This window comes from Musca autumnalis, unplaced genomic scaffold (genome assembly GCF_047663935.1).
Source record: "Musca autumnalis isolate F117 unplaced genomic scaffold, ASM4766393v1 scaffold_5, whole genome shotgun sequence".
Taxonomy (NCBI): Eukaryota; Metazoa; Arthropoda; class Insecta; order Diptera; family Muscidae; genus Musca; species Musca autumnalis.
This window is the reverse complement of record NW_027412088.1, coordinates 88,550,114-88,568,036: the sequence shown is the minus strand read 5'-3', so window position 1 is coordinate 88,568,036 and position 17,923 is coordinate 88,550,114. Positions and strand designations below refer to the sequence as shown.

General features: G+C 36.3%; 2 protein-coding genes and 1 long non-coding RNA gene across 4 annotated transcripts; 1 reads left to right on the top strand and 2 right to left on the bottom strand.

The window, feature by feature from the left end:
- Nucleotides 1-132: 132 nt before the first annotated feature.
- Nucleotides 133-2,447, bottom strand: Bap55 (Brahma associated protein 55kD). Of its 2 annotated transcripts, none has more exons than XR_012408583.1 (3): nt 2,083-2,420; nt 1,005-2,012; nt 133-956 (listed from the first exon to the last, which is right to left on the bottom strand). XR_012408583.1 is itself a non-coding variant. In XM_073957457.1 (3 exons), the coding sequence occupies exons 1-3, from the start codon at nt 2,282-2,284 to the stop codon at nt 248-250; spliced, it is 1,278 nt and encodes a 425-aa protein (XP_073813558.1). In that variant the 5' UTR covers nt 2,285-2,447; the 3' UTR covers nt 133-247. The 2 variants fall into 2 exon arrangements, 1 of the variants encoding a protein (XP_073813558.1); XM_073957457.1 differs by having other exon boundaries at nt 133-483; nt 1,173-2,012; nt 2,083-2,447.
- A 1,413-nt stretch (nt 2,448-3,860) lies between these two features.
- Nucleotides 3,861-5,015, bottom strand: LOC141404955 (uncharacterized). Its single transcript, XR_012413114.1, has 2 exons — nt 4,763-5,015; nt 3,861-4,693 (listed from the first exon to the last, which is right to left on the bottom strand). It is a non-coding gene; the product is annotated as an uncharacterized lncRNA (long non-coding RNA).
- Nucleotides 5,016-5,164: 149 nt separating this feature from the next.
- On the top strand, nt 5,165-15,955 carry LOC141404954 (uncharacterized). Its single transcript, XM_073988809.1, has 7 exons — nt 5,165-5,455; nt 5,522-5,846; nt 5,911-6,226; nt 6,323-6,524; nt 7,196-7,395; nt 15,497-15,587; nt 15,660-15,955. The coding sequence occupies exons 5-7, from the start codon at nt 7,238-7,240 to the stop codon at nt 15,771-15,773; spliced, it is 363 nt and encodes a 120-aa protein (XP_073844910.1). The 5' UTR covers nt 5,165-5,455; nt 5,522-5,846; nt 5,911-6,226; nt 6,323-6,524; nt 7,196-7,237; the 3' UTR covers nt 15,774-15,955.
- The last annotated feature ends 1,968 nt before the right edge of the window (nt 15,956-17,923 follow it).

The window sequence follows — 17,923 nt, the reverse complement described above, 5'->3', positions numbered from 1 at the left end:
GTGAATCCACTCTTTCTCTTGACGATAGACATGAGGTTATAGTCCAGCTTAAAACAAAATTTGGTATGAGAGAGAGATAGGCGATACTCGTGCAAAATTGCTTATGTAACCAAAGAAAGAAAATATGTATTGTGTGTTTGTAATCCCCTTTTTATTTGTCTTCCTTAATTTATAAAAAAATCTTCCCCTCTTCATATGATTTTTTGTCGTACACGTTATCTGTTCTTAATCTATTTTGTTGAGCATTTTAAGGACATTTCCTTTCAACTTGACTTTTTCCCGATTCTTCATATTCCTGAGATGATATCCACATTTGTTGGAATGTACCAATGGAAGCCAATATCGAACCTCCTATCCAGGCACCAAATCGCCTTTCAACACTGCCGTTGGCCGATATCATTTTCAGTCGGGTATTGGATGGAGCACGCAATTGTAGGTCGCGATTTAATCGTTCTGGAAAGCCTTGCAATAATGTGTTGCCACCTAAAAGAAAAAAGAGATTTATATAAAAAAATAATTCCAGTGTAAAACTTTAAGGTTTTAATAACACACAAAAAGCATTTCATAGGGTATATGGGACACTTCTAGTAAGAATATGATGCCTTAAATAAAAAAGTAAGGCCTTGAAAAACTTCAAGGGAACAATTCAAGTTTAAGGCCACATTGCGGATCACCTTGTCATATGTACTGTTGGTAGTCCGTGGGACCCCGTTTACAACGATATACATTTTTTGTTGCGGAAGTTCACACTTCTGGCCTTCGGTTGGAGTTTTAAGACTTTCACCTTTGGTCAGAGTCCAAAACCGGCTACCTGAATAAAATTCATTTTAAAAATTATAAGTTTTCGTAGGTTGAATACTTAGGGAACTTCGAAAAATTTCTTCAAAATGTATATCGTTGTAATCAGGGCATATGTCATAGGCCTAGAAATCTGAACTAACGGTCCTAGAGAATACCTAAAGTAGGTCGCATATTGTATCTGAACTAACGGTCCTAGAGAATACCTAAAGTAGGTTGCATATTGTATCGTTTGGGCTTTTCGCAACAGATTAATTAACTACTGACTTGACAGAACGTTGTCACATCAAACTCGGATACAACTTAAAGGCATACGGTATTCAAATTAAGTGAACAGTATTTAAACATAAAATATGTAATGTAAATCAACTTACCTGTCACCACCACAGAACCATACAGCGATAGACGTACATCAGCATCACACATTCCCACACTTGTTGATGCCAGCTGCCCAGCACCCAATGGAGCATGGTCGAACAGACTTTCGGCCAGCTTAAAACGTTCTGAACCAAATTCTTGATGATAACCTGTTGGAAATTCATAGTGCACAGTGGGAATTTGCGAAGCCACCCGTTCATCATATGGATTTTCCAAAACTTGCAGAATATTCATTTGAAAATCTTGCAATAGCAATTTTTGCATATAATTTTGCCATGATTGTGTTAGATTCTCTGGCACCTTACGTGTTGTAAAGCGCGGGTTATCTCTTTCTTTGACCACATCTTTAGAAGCGATGTGATAAGCTGGTGTTAAATCTATGCCAATTTTTTCCAAATGTTGGCGACATTGCATGGATAGATAATCACCACCGAGTGGTGATTTAACAACGGCTTGTGACAGTACATAGCCTTCATGTACGGGGACGGCAGATGTATGCGTTGCACCACTATCCACGACTAAGGCAGTGGCACGACCACTAGCAAAAGCAGCTAATACTGCATTTTTTACCAAAAAGAATGCTGGAACATTGTACTTTTCAAACATCAACTCTGTCAGCTTTTCTCGATTATTGCGTACATTCCACGATGCTTCGGAAAACAATACTGGATGATATTCTGGCTCAGATTGTATGACCTTGGCATAGGCATAGTCTATCACCTTTTCAAACAATTCCCAATTATCGATCATGCCATCTTTCATATATGTTTGAATTTCCATCTGAGATCGTGGTACATTGATATAGGTTGTATCCACATAATATTTGTGTGAGGTGTCTGCAAGAGAAACAAAAAACAGCGTGTATTTCTTCTTCGCAGGGACTCATTCTATAAACTATTAACTTACTATTTTGTGTTACATTATTATCTGTTTTCGTCTCCAAATCCATATTAGTATCCGGAGCACTGGGTCCCACTCCCACAACGGAGGGTATTTCGGCTTTTGGTGTATCTTCTTGAGCATAACCCACTCTCAACGAATGATGTCCAGGATCAAAGACTAATGCTCCAATTTCATCACCACCATATAACATGTTACCTGCACTCATTTTGCTGCTCTCTTTTAAAGAACTATTGATGCTTTTCAACACAAATTCGTAGTTTTATCTTTAATAACTCCTCTGAATTTATTTTTTGCATACAAACACGATTGTCAAACAAATGCCCCGCTTGTTTAGAAAATCCTATATGGATCTATAGTTCGATAGGGATACAAAATTCGATTTGTTATTGATTGTTTGGTGTGTGGAAAAATTGGCAAGAATAAAATAAGGAGTTGCCAACCTCGGTTAATAAAAAAATTGGTTCTTCTGTAAAAGACACTTTTATATAAGGTAGTCCCGGTCCACACAAGAGTGATTTCATTGAAAAAATTGCATGAAATTATGCGTCTCTAGATCGACTTCCATAGTAGAGTAAAATCATAAAATTGCTGTAGTGGGGAATTCGATTTAAGAACGCCTAATTTCATGAAATTTTTTAACTCCTTTGTTACACGCTAAAACTTTCATACGAAACTTTCCCATTATTTTGGCGTTCATAGATCGAGTTCCATACAAAAGTAATTTTATGAAATTACTGTAATGGGGAACTCGACCTAAGAACGCCAAAATAATGGGAAAGTTTCGTATGAAAGTTTCAGCGTGTTACATAAGAGTAATGAAATTCACGATAGTGTGGACCGGGACGTAGATGTATGAATTACAACAAATTTACAAAAACAACATTGTTGTTATTGAAAATTGAATGTCAAAGAAAATATGGAATAATAGGGTCGTTCTAAAAATTTTCTCAAGAAAAACATAAATACATTTTGAAAATCCTCAAAAGTATAACGAATTTGAAAAAATGTAAATATAAAGCATTCAGTGCTGTCGTAGGTCCTATTTATTACACGTTTGTGATGAGGAGAAGTAATTTATGGTAACAAATTTCAAGTTTCAATTTTCATGAGTAGACCCTTATAGTACGGTTACACTAGAGTTTTTTGCCGGGTTAACCCACTTCGAGAGGATTTATTTGACGTTTTCGCTATGGAATTGACATTTGAAATCCAAACGCACTGGGTTAATCCCGTTAAGGGTAACCGGGGTATTACACGGGAGATATCTATGAACTCATAGATAACTACGCGTAAAAATTACGGGCATGAATGACGATTTTTCGCAATTATGGATAACTGTCCAACCGTACAACAACCACAAAATATTTTAGCAAGCAACCGATTATTTGAGCAAAGTTGTCATTCAAAACTGACAATGTGTTTAATATTATACTGTTACATACCGCCTAATGCGGCGCTATGGTGGGGTTCCAACTGCTCAGTCGGGGCATCACTTCCAGGGGGATTCATAACCCTGCCACCATCAGCCCTAGGGGTCGAACAATAATGAAAGAGGGACTCAACATAAAAACAAAAAAAAACAAAACGACACAACACTACATACAACCATGATGAAGGAACTTGGTGTTATAGTTCCCCCACTTTGCCCACCCTGCCTTGACCCTTTCTTCCTGTCCTTACGATAAAGCAAATTTTTAAGGGCCCCAATTTCCACACACACTTACCTCACATCAACATACCCCTATTTTCCTCTCTTACAGAAAAACACTTAGCAAGACATATTCAATTTAAACTATTAAACATAAAAATGTATTTATTGACATAGTCATGATTTCACTTAAACCTAACACATATTCAAGTTTGGGATCACTAATACCCGCTCAATTAATTAAAGGTGAGTCACTGACTCAGATTACCCCTTTTTACCACTAGAAAAATTGCCAATCGAGGCACAAGATTAAAAGCTTAAAAATCCTAACTAAATGAGCTCGCTTAGTAAGGTTTTGGGCACTTTATAATTGTCCCCACAAACATTTTCATAACCAAACAAAATCTAGCAGCCTTCAAAGGTAACCCTACACTCACGATATTTTCTTAGAACAACCTGGGCATTACTAATCCTCACAATATTCAATGTAAACACTTAACTAACTACGGACAACACGATTTAACTTAAACTTAAATCTACATTAACTTATTAATTTTTTTGTGGGTTTTTCTTTAGTCAAAAATCAATGACGTTATATATTTTAAATTGTCAGCTTCAAAGATTAATAATTTTAAATTTTCATTTTTTTTCAGGTGGCTTCAAAAATCAAAGGACAATCATGCCCATAAATCCAAAAGAAAACAACACTCAATTTACTCCAGATCGTCTGGGAATTCAACTCTGGTAGGTATTAATAGTTTTGCTTTGTTACCTCATTAGTTGTATACTTATTGGGAATTTATCTTGTCTTTTCAGGTTAAAACTGGTATTTCTCAGGGCTGTGGCCTCCGGCGTATTCGTCACCTTGAAGACCCCAGAACCCTGTTAATTGATTTCCGCTTCTGGGTATTAGGACTTGGGCCCTCTTAGTAATTAATCTTCCGGTTTTGTATAGTCTGGTGTAATCTTAAAGAAAAACACAAAACACGTTGTAACTACCTTTTTTCTATTTAATCAACATGTAACACAACTCACATTTTGATTTGTACACTTCAAACATAAATAAAAAACACAGAAGTTACACGAGTGCCAATAAAGAATCAATTCAAAAATTTTTGGTTGTCTATTTTTTTAAAGGATTAAGGACAAAGGTTATCTGTCCTTGGAAGCACACCACAATTAAATAATGGCGTTTTTCTTCGCTTTCCTCGCTTAAATACGGCTTCTCGAGGACGCCAAAATCAGATTTTCCATAATTTTCCCTCGTTTTTCCGACATTTATTTACATGTCTTTTAATCATCTGTTTCTAAACCTCATAATACTATCAGGGGTGCATTTGCCATACGTCAACGATAGAGAATTGCTACAGTGGAAATCATCCCTGACGTTGGCATCACCTTTTCATATTTTAACCGGCCGCTCAATATATCCGGTTTGCCCACTTTTTACTTGCCGGCAGCCACGAACCACACATCATTGAGATGCTGCTTCCACGACAAAAAAAGAAGGGACGCCATCAATAATTAATAAGTCCCACGCAACAAAACTTCGACATTTTCGAAGTGTTCGATGAAAATGACGATGTGCGGGACTTATAAAGTGTTTATAAAAACTTTTTACAACGGATGGCTATGAAACATTGAGATGAATGGGTTCCTATCTTCCCATCAAATATGGTCGGCACATGGAGTGAATGGACATACACACGCTGGAATCTGCAATAGATGGTAAGTTCGTGTAAAAAAAAATCCTGTCTGAAAATTCATTTAAAGCGTGTTTTTCCCTTTTTTCAGGTATAACCATGATTTTTCTCATTGTGAAAAAACATGTTTGGCGTTTGTAGATTTGTGCGTACGCACAAAAAAAATTGTAGCGTGGTTTTACACATACATACATGTATGAGTGTGTGTGAATGTACGTGCCGGTAAATCATTCACCGCCATTTATTCATGCTGTTGCTGTCTCACCCCATTCAATTGGATACCCATGCATACATACATACACATCATTACACAAGGAAGTCTACCTGAACGTGTGTGAGTCTTTTCATTCCTCATCGACACAGTGGAAACAAAAACATTTTTCTACGGTTATCCCATTGAACAGACAATGAAGTTGGTGAGTTTTTTTTTTACTTTGTTCTGATAATGATAAATTTTAATAATTATCTGTTTATTTTCAGGAATTTAAATCTGTGGAATTCTGCTGGCTAATCGACGTTCGTTTTTTTAATTTTATGCCTACACCCACCCACCACTTAAAACTTATTACCCCGAATAATGGATAATTTGGGTAATGCAAAACTGATCGTTACCTTCTTGCTGTAGGGGGTGAATATTTCATTAGCAGCCTTACTACTGATGACATGTTTTACTGAGCCGAATGTACCCGAACGATCTACCTGGACACCCTGCCACAATTATGATAGCTTGGGCAGCGCAGTGGATTTTAATTTTTCCTGTGGATGCTCTCGCTAGTGTAGCCTGTGTAGAAAGCAGGTAGGTTACTTCATTTGTTTATTTGTCTAGATGCATGGTGTATTGCCTGATTTGTTTTGGTTATTATCTAATTTTTTGTATTTCTTTTCCTTTCAGGTCTCTACTTTATTTTTTGCCATTGTTTATGTGTTTCCAACTATTAGTGTGGACCCGTTTGCAGAGCATTTCACCCACATTGTTTACAAAACACTTTGGGCAGGTACCATTTTTTTCGTCATGGATTGTGTGTGGACAATAAAATCTTTCTTCATCTGACATCACCAGCTGCAGCGCAGTGTCTTACCCCAAAATATACATGGTTAGTATTAATTGGTGTTTTTATGACATGAAAGTGTGTGCCTTTATCATTGAAAACAATCATCAGTGTCGTGTATTACGAGAAAGATAAACAAAATTAAAAGTGGAGATACCTGTGTACCTGTGTGTTTAGATCATATTCATTTTTACTCATGGCTGCGACAAATATACTAAAAAGTGACCCAATAATTGTGTTGTGTGCTCAAAAACTCTCCTGTGTACTCAATGGTAATAATCGGCTACGACGAATATATTAAAAAGTGACCTAATAATTATGTTGTGTGCTAAAACTCTCCATAAAAAAACACACAAGCATGATCAAGTGTTTCCAAAAATTGCATTATGGATTATTATGGGTCAGAAATTGCCATCAATAAGAATACTGATTAAGTTTACAGTTTACAAAAAAACTTATGGATTGTGACCATGGCTACCTAAATGAGACATGTGTGTTTGTGTGTTTTTATCAGTGGATTCTTGTGTAGTATAGCCCAATAAGGCTACCAAAAAGTGTTGACATGACTTTTTTTTTACATCCATACAAATATGAGATGGTTGAATATTTTAAAATTGCCATGGATATTTTTTTCTACCGCCCTTTTACAATTTTTAAAAATTTATTGAAATATTTTAGTTTCATTTTAGTAATATCTTCTCATTTCCTTTTTTTAGGTGTTTTGTGACAATTTATTGTGGAGTGAATTACATTTATAAATGAGTGAAGTGAAAAAATGCACTACCAAAAATTATCCGTTTATTTGGCTGACATACAAGTTGTCAATATACCTGACATGCCGATCATCAGAATTGTGTACGCTGATTATTTGTTCATGGAGTATTACCTGCCATCATGAAAGGACGTTAATATTGGGGTGAGTTTTTCATTTTGTTTTTTTTTTTTATTATTATTGTGAATTTGGCATGGCAGACAAAAACAATGGTGCACTAGTGAATATATTAGACTGTTTTGAAATGTGGAATGTAAACAAAATAAAGTAACGCAAAAGATTTTGGCTATTAAGAATAAAACTTGTGGATTCGTAGTTTATCATTGAAAATAAGTGCGTGGCTTGCCAACGATATACTCTATGCTACCATATGTTTTTATCTTCTGTGCCCTATTCTATTCATAACGCTATTATTTTTATTTACTTACTGGTGATTGTTGATTAAAAAAATATTGCTTCTAAATTTGACCTATTTATTAATCGGCATATACTACGTTAGATTTAACTATTTTTTTGGATCATTATCCGTGTGTGTCGGGATTCTATGCTATATTAAAAATGACGTTGTGTGATTTTAGTACCAGCGATTTTTATTAATGTTAACTGATTCAGGGTATAGAGAAAACATTTGGAGGGAATTTGTAATGGTTAAGACCTGAGCCGGTGAACATTTTCTCGCATGCGATAAAAACTATAGCCTGTTAAAAATTTTGTGAGTGGTGATTTTTTTTAAAATTTGTATGTGCTACTAGACGTGATTGAGTCTATTGTATTAATTTGTGGCTGAAGGCTATTCGCATAACAGATGTACTAGAGATTTAAATAAAATTCTGTGGATATTAATTAGCAGACGTGGGTGTATTTATAATATTGCTACTCCGGATACTATTATGAATTATATTGGACTAATTGAATATAAAAGGATATCTACAGTGATTTTTGTGACGATAACCGAAGCACACTGCTAAGAATAAAATATTTGATTTTTTTTTTCTAAAAAAAAACATGGCCAGACAGATAACTTTTCTTAACTCTCATTCAACCTCATATTGATTTATCGTTACGTATACCATTAATAATTAATAATTTCCATCTATATGTTATATCGTCTTATTAAAGCAAATAATGCTATCCTTATACTTTATTACCCTATATTTAAAAAAATACTAATAAACCAACCATTTATGATTTAAAATTTTGGAAGATATTATTAATTTGGGTAAAGCATAAGCTGGCTGGGAGGTTCGAAGGATTCTTTTTTCAGGTATACTGTATATCAAATGGGTTTTTGCTAATTTGAATCAATTACAATTATTGAAAGCGCACTGAGTATTATGTTTTGAGAATTGTTGGTATGCCAGGTTCCTGTCATATCCCAACGTGGGGAACTCCCACACCCTGTTAGTCTCAAAAAAGCCGGGCAATCTTAGGTACTTCTTAGCCTAATGGAATATATGTGTATAATCTATCAATGTCAATAATTCTAATAGTAAAAGTAAATGCAAAAGGCAAAAAAAATGGACGTTCACAAACATTCATTTTCTTAACCTATATTGCACTTATATTACTATATCACAGAATAATTGCACTTTGTTATATTTTAATATCTTTGGCGTGGAAGTTACCTAAAGGTTTACCTTGCAGCGTTTCTAATTCGAACATGTTGTTCCCGATAGGCCTCACAACTCTACATTTCAAAAACTTTTTACAAAATTTGGCGTTTATGTTGTTCTTGAAGTCTGAAAGCATATGATTACGCCTATACACTTCTTGCCCTGGTATTAAACTAACTTTCCGCGCTCTCTGATTATAACGTTTGGCACTTGTTTCATATGCCTTGTGCAGATTGTTTTTGATCTTTTCTCGCATAAGTTCTATTTTGTCATGTCTGTTTAATGGATCTATTTGGTGGTCTGTTAGTGATTGTAGCTTTTTGGCCAACTTATAATCGGTGCCACTTGAAAACATATTAAACCCAAAGAGGGCGAAAAAGGGATTCACGCCGGTGGCTGCATGTACAGAGGTGCGAAGGGCTTTCTCGATTTCGGGTAAATATAAATCCCAGTCGCGGTGATCACTTTCAACATAGCTTCTTATAGCTGCCAACACGGACTGGTTGACACGCTCGGAGGCGTTCGACTGTGGGGAGTAATATGCAGTCGTCATGTGTTTTATTTTGTAGTTGTTGACCATTTGTTCGAAGGCTTTCGACACGAACTGTTTCCCGTTATCACTATGGATAACTTCTGGGACGCCGAAGATGTTGAAAATCTGGCTTTCCATAAACTGTACCACATTTTGTGCGGTTGCTTCCCTCATCGCGTGCAGAAAGGTAAATTTAGTGAAATGATCCACTGCGATGAAAATATATGCGTTTCCTTTCTTTGATCGTGGATATTTCCCGAGAAAGTCCACGTACAATTTTTGAAATGGCCTTTCAGTGACCACTTCGTTTCCGATTTCTGGGTTCATGTTCTGGTTTGAGGGTTTGGTTTCCTTGCAGGTTCTGCAATTTCTCACAAACTGCCTCACTTGGGAAACCATCTTAGGCCAATAATAAAATCTTCTTAACCGATTGATAGTTTTTGTGATTCCTTCGTGTACGATATCATTGTAGACGTGAGCCTTTTCTATTAGAGCATATGTGATCTCTTGTGGGATCCACATTTTCCACTCACATTCAGCCAAATCTGTGTCGATTTTTTTCATTTTTATAAATATTTTGTCGCCTTCAACTTTTAAGTCGGGAAGTACTTCGGCATTCTCAAATATGGTGTTTCGTAATTCGACATACTCCTCACCTTCAAATGCGGTTGTTTCGAAATCTAGTAGTTCACTCTCATCAGTTACTTCTTCTACGGTGACATTTGAATCGATGGGCATTCTAGAGAGTGTGTCAGCAACCACATTTTCTGATCCTTTTCTGTGTTCAATCGAGAAGTTATATGTTTGAAGTTGGAGTGACCATCGGGCCAGTCTACCGCTGAGGTCTTTTAGTGACATTAGCCACTTGAGACTAGCGTGGTCAGTAATAATTGTGAATTGCATTAATTCCACATAAGGACGAAAACGTTTTACTGCAAGCACGGCCGCTAAACATTCCTTCTCGGTTACTGAGTATTTCTTTTGGCACGCATTTAATTTTTGAGAGTAAAACGCGATGGGATTCTCCTCTCCATCGTCGTTTTTTTGAAACAATACTGCACCGACTCCATAGTCCGACGCATCGCATTGGATAAAGAACTCTCGGCGGAAGTCAGGGTGCCGGAGGACAGGTGCAGATGTCAAGGCTTGTTTGAGGGTGTTGAATGATTCTAATGCTTTCGGAGTGATTACGAATTTTTGACTCTTTTTCAATGTGTCAGTGAGGGCGGCGGATATCGAGGCAAAATCTTTAATGAATCGCCTGTACCACCCAGCGGTTCCTAGGAAGCTTCGTACTTCTCTGGGAGTTTTCGGTACAGGGATTTTTTGAATCGCGCTGACCTTTTCTGGGTCAGTCTTTAAACATCCATCTCCAATGATGAAACCAAGATATCTTAGCTCTCTGAAGCAAAACAATGATTTTTTAAGGCCGATGGTCAAATTCGCTTTCTGCAAGCATTCGGCTACTTCTCCCAGTAATTTAATGTGGTGTTCGAAATCGTCTGCAATAATCAATAGGTCGTCAAGGTAGATAAACACATTGGACTTTAGTCTTCCCGGTATCACCTTGTCCATCAACCTGCAAAGCCTCTGCGCCGCATTGCATAACCCGAACGGCATTACCCTAAATTGGTACAGCGGTCGACCTGGTACCGTGAAGGCTGTGTACGGCTTCGCTTCCTCTTCCAGCTCCACTTGCCAGAAGGCATATTTAAGGTCGACGCTGCTTATAAAGTGGGTTTGGTCTATTCTACTTAAGATGCCGTCGATGTTCTGCAATGGGTAAGCATCTTTCACAGTCAATGCATTTAATTTCCTGGCGTCTAAGCAAAAGCGATTTTTGCCAGGTTTTCGTACCACCGTTGTTCGGTTACTCCATGGGGAGTCACTTTCTTCTATCACTTTCAAAGCCAGCATATTGTCAATCTCCTGGTAAACTATATCTTGGACCGCCGGTGACATGGGATAATGCCTATCCTTAACCGGATTAGCACCTTCGACGAGCTTTATCGCATGCTTTTCTAATTTCGTACATCCTAGTCCATTCTCTTCAAAAGTAGGGAATTTTTTTATTACTTCTGCTAGTCTATCCTGTTGTTCCTTCGTCAGGACATGCATTTTCGTTTCTTCATTGGTTGATGAACCATGTATTTTTCGTTGTAAATCTAAATCGACTTCTTCGACAGTAAATATCTCGGGAGCTATTTGGAATAATTTCCAAAAATCTGCACCGAGATATAATTCCTGCTCTAGATCTGGGCATAATATTAAGGTCATTTGAGCCACTTTTCCCTGATATTCAACGTCAACTACAATGGTACCTAAAATTCTATGCAACTGACCTGAGGCAGTGCTGACATTTGATAGATAGGTTTTTATTTCTACTCCCAGTTCTTCAACGACTTCTCTGCAATGTTTCCCTAATAAACTCACAGTAGCACCAGAGTCGAGAAGGCCTTCAATTTCCTTCCCTTCTATCTTCACCGTGGCATATGGTCTTGGATCTTTTCTGCCATGGCATCTTAAAATAGCTTCCGAAACAGATTTCTTTAAAGTTTTGTATTGCTTTTGCTTGTTTCTCATTTTTAGAATACGTTCTTTAGTTTTAATTTGAATGTTGGATATTTCATTTGGGTTTTCTATCTCCTCGTTTTGGAAAATTTTTGCCCTTGTTTTGGCGTAATACTCTTCCCTAACATTTAAGGGCAGATAGTGTCGAAGTTTAGTATAGTGGATGTCTTCATTGGGTTCTTTTAATTGGTTTGGGGGTTCGGAACAGCGGGTTGTTCGGAGGAACGCTGGTTCCCCGCTGCAACCGCGTTCTTCCTCCCGTTTCCCGACCTACAATTTATGCACTTTGGTGCAGTCGTGTTTGGTTTTCCGCATTTAAAGCAAAAATAGCCTCTTTGATTTGAAGTGCAATCCCTAAAGACGTGACCAGGGTTCTGGCAATTCCAACATACAATCTGATTGTTGATTGCTGATATCTCTACTACATCCTCTTCTTCTTCGAACATAGGAAATATATTGGTTTCTCCTTCTTCTTGAATGGCATTTACTCTAATCGGTTTGTTAGCTGGTGGTGGGGGCATTGAAACAGGGTCGCGGCGGAAGAATGTTCTTTCAATTTCCAAACATTCAACCCGCAGTTGTTCCAGTGAAGAAACATTCATGGAATAAACAATACTAGAAAGGTTTTTTCTTAAATTCTTTTTGACAAGGGAAATCATTTCGAAATCGGAAACTGGCCTTTCCAATTTCGAACGCATTAAATTGATGTCATGGAAAAATGAATCTATTGATTCCCCGGGTAATTGTTTCCTTTCTAGTAAGTCCCTCATTTCCTCGAAACAAGTGCGCCTAGTTTTAAATCTTTCTAGCAACCCATATTTCAGTGACTCCCAATTCCAAATCGCATTATTTCTTTGTTGCAACCAAAACCATTCGATCGCAGGACCCGATACAAGCATATGGAATTCATTTAATATTCCTTCCCAAGAGAGTCCATAATGAGATTGGAAATATTCGAGGCGATAAATAAAATCCTCCACAGTGAGGGTATTAGGTCGTCCTGAAAAATTTATTCCGAATCTTTCAACTCTAATTCCTTGTGCACTAGGAACATTCATAATATATGACTGTACATTATTCCTGTGGTTTGAATTTTGGTTATTATCCCGTTGTGGGGGTTGTGGTTGAGGTACAGAGTTGTTATCGTTTAACGATTGAGGTTCTATGTTGGGCATCGAACCTGGCTGAGGTAATTGATTTGGATTCGATTGTGACTGATGTCCATGATTTATATTATTTTGAGCATGAATCCCATTGGATTGTGGTTGAGGATTAGTATTTTGAGAAGTTGGACCATTACTAGTCAATCTAGTTATTGACTCATTTAATTTATTAATGATGCCATACACCTGCTGCATCTCTTTGGTCACACTATCTTTTACTAAATTGTGGATGTCTGTACTGGCGTTTTTTAAACTTTCTTGGACCAAACTTTTCACTAAATTACTAACCTCATACTGATTCATTGACGTATTAGTTGGTAAAGTGGATTGAGTATTCTGGGCTAATCTTGCTTCAGCACTAGTGGAAGCTTCTCTGTTTATTATGGTACCAGATAGATCCCGTATTGATGGGTCTCTATTTGCATTTGCGTCTTGCATTGTTTTCTTTTTTGACTTTTTCTTTGGAGATAGAATAAACCTACTCAAATCAAATGTTGAGGAACGATTTCTTTTACTTCTTCTTTTGGCTGACTTAGGTGTGTTCATTAGAATTTCTAATCCCAGTTCAGGAATGCAATTATTGAAATGAAATTTAGGTCAATGTTAAAAAAAATAATGGAAAATTTTAAACACAGGTTAGAGCTACTTATTTCTAGTTGTTAAAATACTTAGTCGTTAGCAGATATATGATAAAAATAATAATAGTTTGTTATAAGTTTAGTTTCTAGTTTACACACTACGACAAAACAAAATTGTTTTCTCTTTTTTTTTACGAACACAAAATACACATCTGAGAGGTAATAGGAGGTATTTTCAGCTGCTTGTGAGATCAATTGTGTGGTTTATTTTTTTTATTATAAATTGAGATTTCTAGAAGTGTCCTAATCGGTCATCATGTTGTATGGATAAAATGGACTTACACAAAAAATGAACACAGTTAATGCAAAGGGTAACAACAAGGCAGTTTTCTACTTATTTTGTGGAAAAAAGTCCTTGTGTAAAGGGAATTTTCGTACAATACAGTCTGCGACTGACGACGTCACAGCAGTTATTGTACTTTTCCTAATGTTAACCCTCGTCTATTGCCTTTAATATTATTAAATAAACAAAAACACGGAAACATAGAAGACAGGTCATAAACACAATACATTCTTTGTTACAATCGACGAACAAGAGCTATTGTATAGACCCTATAACATGGAACGAGACATCCTAATTTTCTAAAAAACCTAAACTAAATATTGCACTATTATCACAGTTTTGTATAAAAATTGTGGATACAATATCTGTTAGACATTAGAAAATGCGATATCACGTTTTGGAATATTTCACCCTATGGTCTATTGGATTGCGCTTAGGTGTTATTGCACATATTCGACATTTAATGTCCTTCGTCTATTTAAAAAAAATATTTTCTTATTTAGGCAGTGCTGATGTTGTATTGCACTTTGATTTTTTTGGACGATAGGACAAACATTTTTGGTTTGGGCGCCATATTGTTACATACCGCCTAATGCGGCGCTATGGTGGGGTTCCAACTGCTCAGTCGGGGCATCACTTCCAGGGGGATTCATAACCCTGCCACCATCAGCCCTAGGGGTCGAACAATAATGAAAGAGGGACTCAACATAAAAACAAAAAAAAACAAAACGACACAACACTACATACAACCATGATGAAGGAACTTGGTGTTATAGTTCCCCCACTTTGCCCACCCTGCCTTGACCCTTTCTTCCTGTCCTTACGATAAAGCAAATTTTTAAGGGCCCCAATTTCCACACACACTTACCTCACATCAACATACCCCTATTTTCCTCTCTTACAGAAAAACACTTAGCAAGACATATTCAATTTAAACTATTAAACATAAAAATGTATTTATTGACATAGTCATGATTTCACTTAAACCTAACACATATTCAAGTTTGGGATCACTAATACCCGCTCAATTAATTAAAGGTGAGTCACTGACTCAGATTACCCCTTTTTACCACTAGAAAAATTGCCAATCGAGGCACAAGATTAAAAGCTTAAAAATCCTAACTAAATGAGCTCGCTTAGTAAGGTTTTGGGCACTTTATAATTGTCCCCACAAACATTTTCATAACCAAACAAAATCTAGCAGCCTTCAAAGGTAACCCTACACTCACGATATTTTCTTAGAACAACCTGGGCATTACTAATCCTCACAATATTCAATGTAAACACTTAACTAACTACGGACAACACGATTTAACTTAAACTTAAATCTACATTAACTTATTAATTTTTTTGTGGGTTTTTCTTTAGTCAAAAATCAATGACGTTATATATTTTAAATTGTCAGCTTCAAAGATTAATAATTTTAAATTTTCATTTTTTTTCAGGTGGCTTCAAAAATCAAAGGACAATCATGCCCATAAATCCAAAAGAAAACAACACTCAATTTACTCCAGATCGTCTGGGAATTCAACTCTGGTAGGTATTAATAGTTTTGCTTTGTTACCTCATTAGTTGTATACTTATTGGGAATTTATCTTGTCTTTTCAGGTTAAAACTGGTATTTCTCAGGGCTGTGGCCTCCGGCGTATTCGTCACCTTGAAGACCCCAGAACCCTGTTAATTGATTTCCGCTTCTGGGTATTAGGACTTGGGCCCTCTTAGTAATTAATCTTCCGGTTTTGTATAGTCTGGTGTAATCTTAAAGAAAAACACAAAACACGTTGTAACTACCTTTTTTCTATTTAATCAACATGTAACACAACTCACATTTTGATTTGTACACTTCAAACATAAATAAAAAACACAGAAGTTACACGAGTGCCAATAAAGAATCAATTCAAAAATTTTTGGTTGTCTATTTTTTTAAAGGATTAAGGACAAAGGTTATCTGTCCTTGGAAGCACACCACAATTAAATAATGGCGTTTTTCTTCGCTTTCCTCGCTTAAATACGGCTTCTCGAGGACGCCAAAATCAGATTTTCCATAATTTTCCCTCGTTTTTCCGACATTTATTTACATGTCTTTTAATCATCTGTTTCTAAACCTCATAATACTATCAGGGGTGCATTTGCCATACGTCAACGATAGAGAATTGCTACAGTGGAAATCATCCCTGACGTTGGCATCACCTTTTCATATTTTAACCGGCCGCTCAATATATCCGGTTTGCCCACTTTTTACTTGCCGGCAGCCACGAACCACACATCATTGAGATGCTGCTTCCACGACAAAAAAAGAAGGGACGCCATCAATAATTAATAAGTCCCACGCAACAATACATATGTAGCTCTGTTCCTTTACGTGCAAGAATCTTCAAGTTTTACCACTTTTTACTCGAAAAGCGTTCCTTTACTTCAGACACCATACAATTCATATGGGAGCAGTTTACAAATTTTACTACTTTTGCCGGTTTTACTGTTTTTTGGTGTTTGAATACTTATAATGGTAAAAATTACTACAAAACAGCAATTTGAAATGCTGAAATTAAACTAAATTTACTTAAACCTATCAGTTACCTTCGTAACAATATTAAAATTGTGATAGCTTAGTCCCAATTTACATTAGACCATTTTCATTGCGTTTATACTTGTCTGTTCCGACAAGTTTTGTTTTCAAATATAAAAGAAATTGCATGAAAATTGCCGGTACGAGCAATTTTTTTCCATTTCCATTCGCCTTACGTGTCTCTCCTACAAACAGAGACTTGCCGCAAATAAACTTGCCTAATGTAAATTGGGACTTAGCGCCTATTGCATTTAGACTATGTTTACATTTACGAAATCCACTCGATTTCAACTGTCAATTCCTTTGAATATACTTCAAATGAAAACTCTTCTGAAATCGACTGCATTTCATTTGACGTTTGTGCAATGGAATTGACAGTTGAAATCGAGTGGATTTCGTAAATGTAAACATAGTGTAACTCTGATATTTTACCATAAATGCCACATTTTGTATTAATTTAAAACTCAGATGGTTCAGTTTATTATCAAGCTCCCTCCTTGGAATATGTCCCACAAAATAAGAAATAGGTATCTGACATGGAAATAAAATTCCATATAGTGGAAATTGAAATATCCCTGCGTCTTTTTCGACATCACAGGCATTCACCAATTTTGTATCGCAATTGGTATAGATGGGATTCTACCCGGTATTTACACAAAACTTGGGTAAATACCCAGTAAATACCTTTTTTGGGTGTTTATTTGGGTATTTAAAAATTTATTTTGAAATGAACATTTTGTTTTTATGTCATATAGAAAAGCAAAAATATAACAAAAAAGGACAAGAAATTCGGTTTAAATTCGCCGTTTCAATATTTTATATGTTTCACATCTATTGTTAATGTCAGATGTGGGCTGTAGGCTGCAAAAAGTAATAAAAAGTAAATTTTTCCAGAGAGGACCAAATCTCAAGATAATCAACGAAAATCGAGGATATGGTCACTTGATATATGGGATACCATGAGACCTGGCCCATCACTGGTGTTTTCCTTCAAGGCGCAGCTCAACCAAGCGTTCCAAATGCTCTAAAATACCAGAAAGGGTGCTGTTACTATTTTTAGGAGTTTTGTCAAAATATGGACCAAAATAGGTCTTATTTAAGCTGTGAAATAAATAATTTTATGTGAAATAAATAATTTTATGTGAAATAAATAATTTTATTTTATTGAAGCTAAAATTTGCTAATCCGCCGTGTTTTCTCCTCTAAATTTAGCATTGCATGTTTTATAGTTTCTACCCACATTTTGGGTAAATTTCCGGGTATTTACCCAATTTACCCATTTTAATGGGTATTTACCATTTGGGTA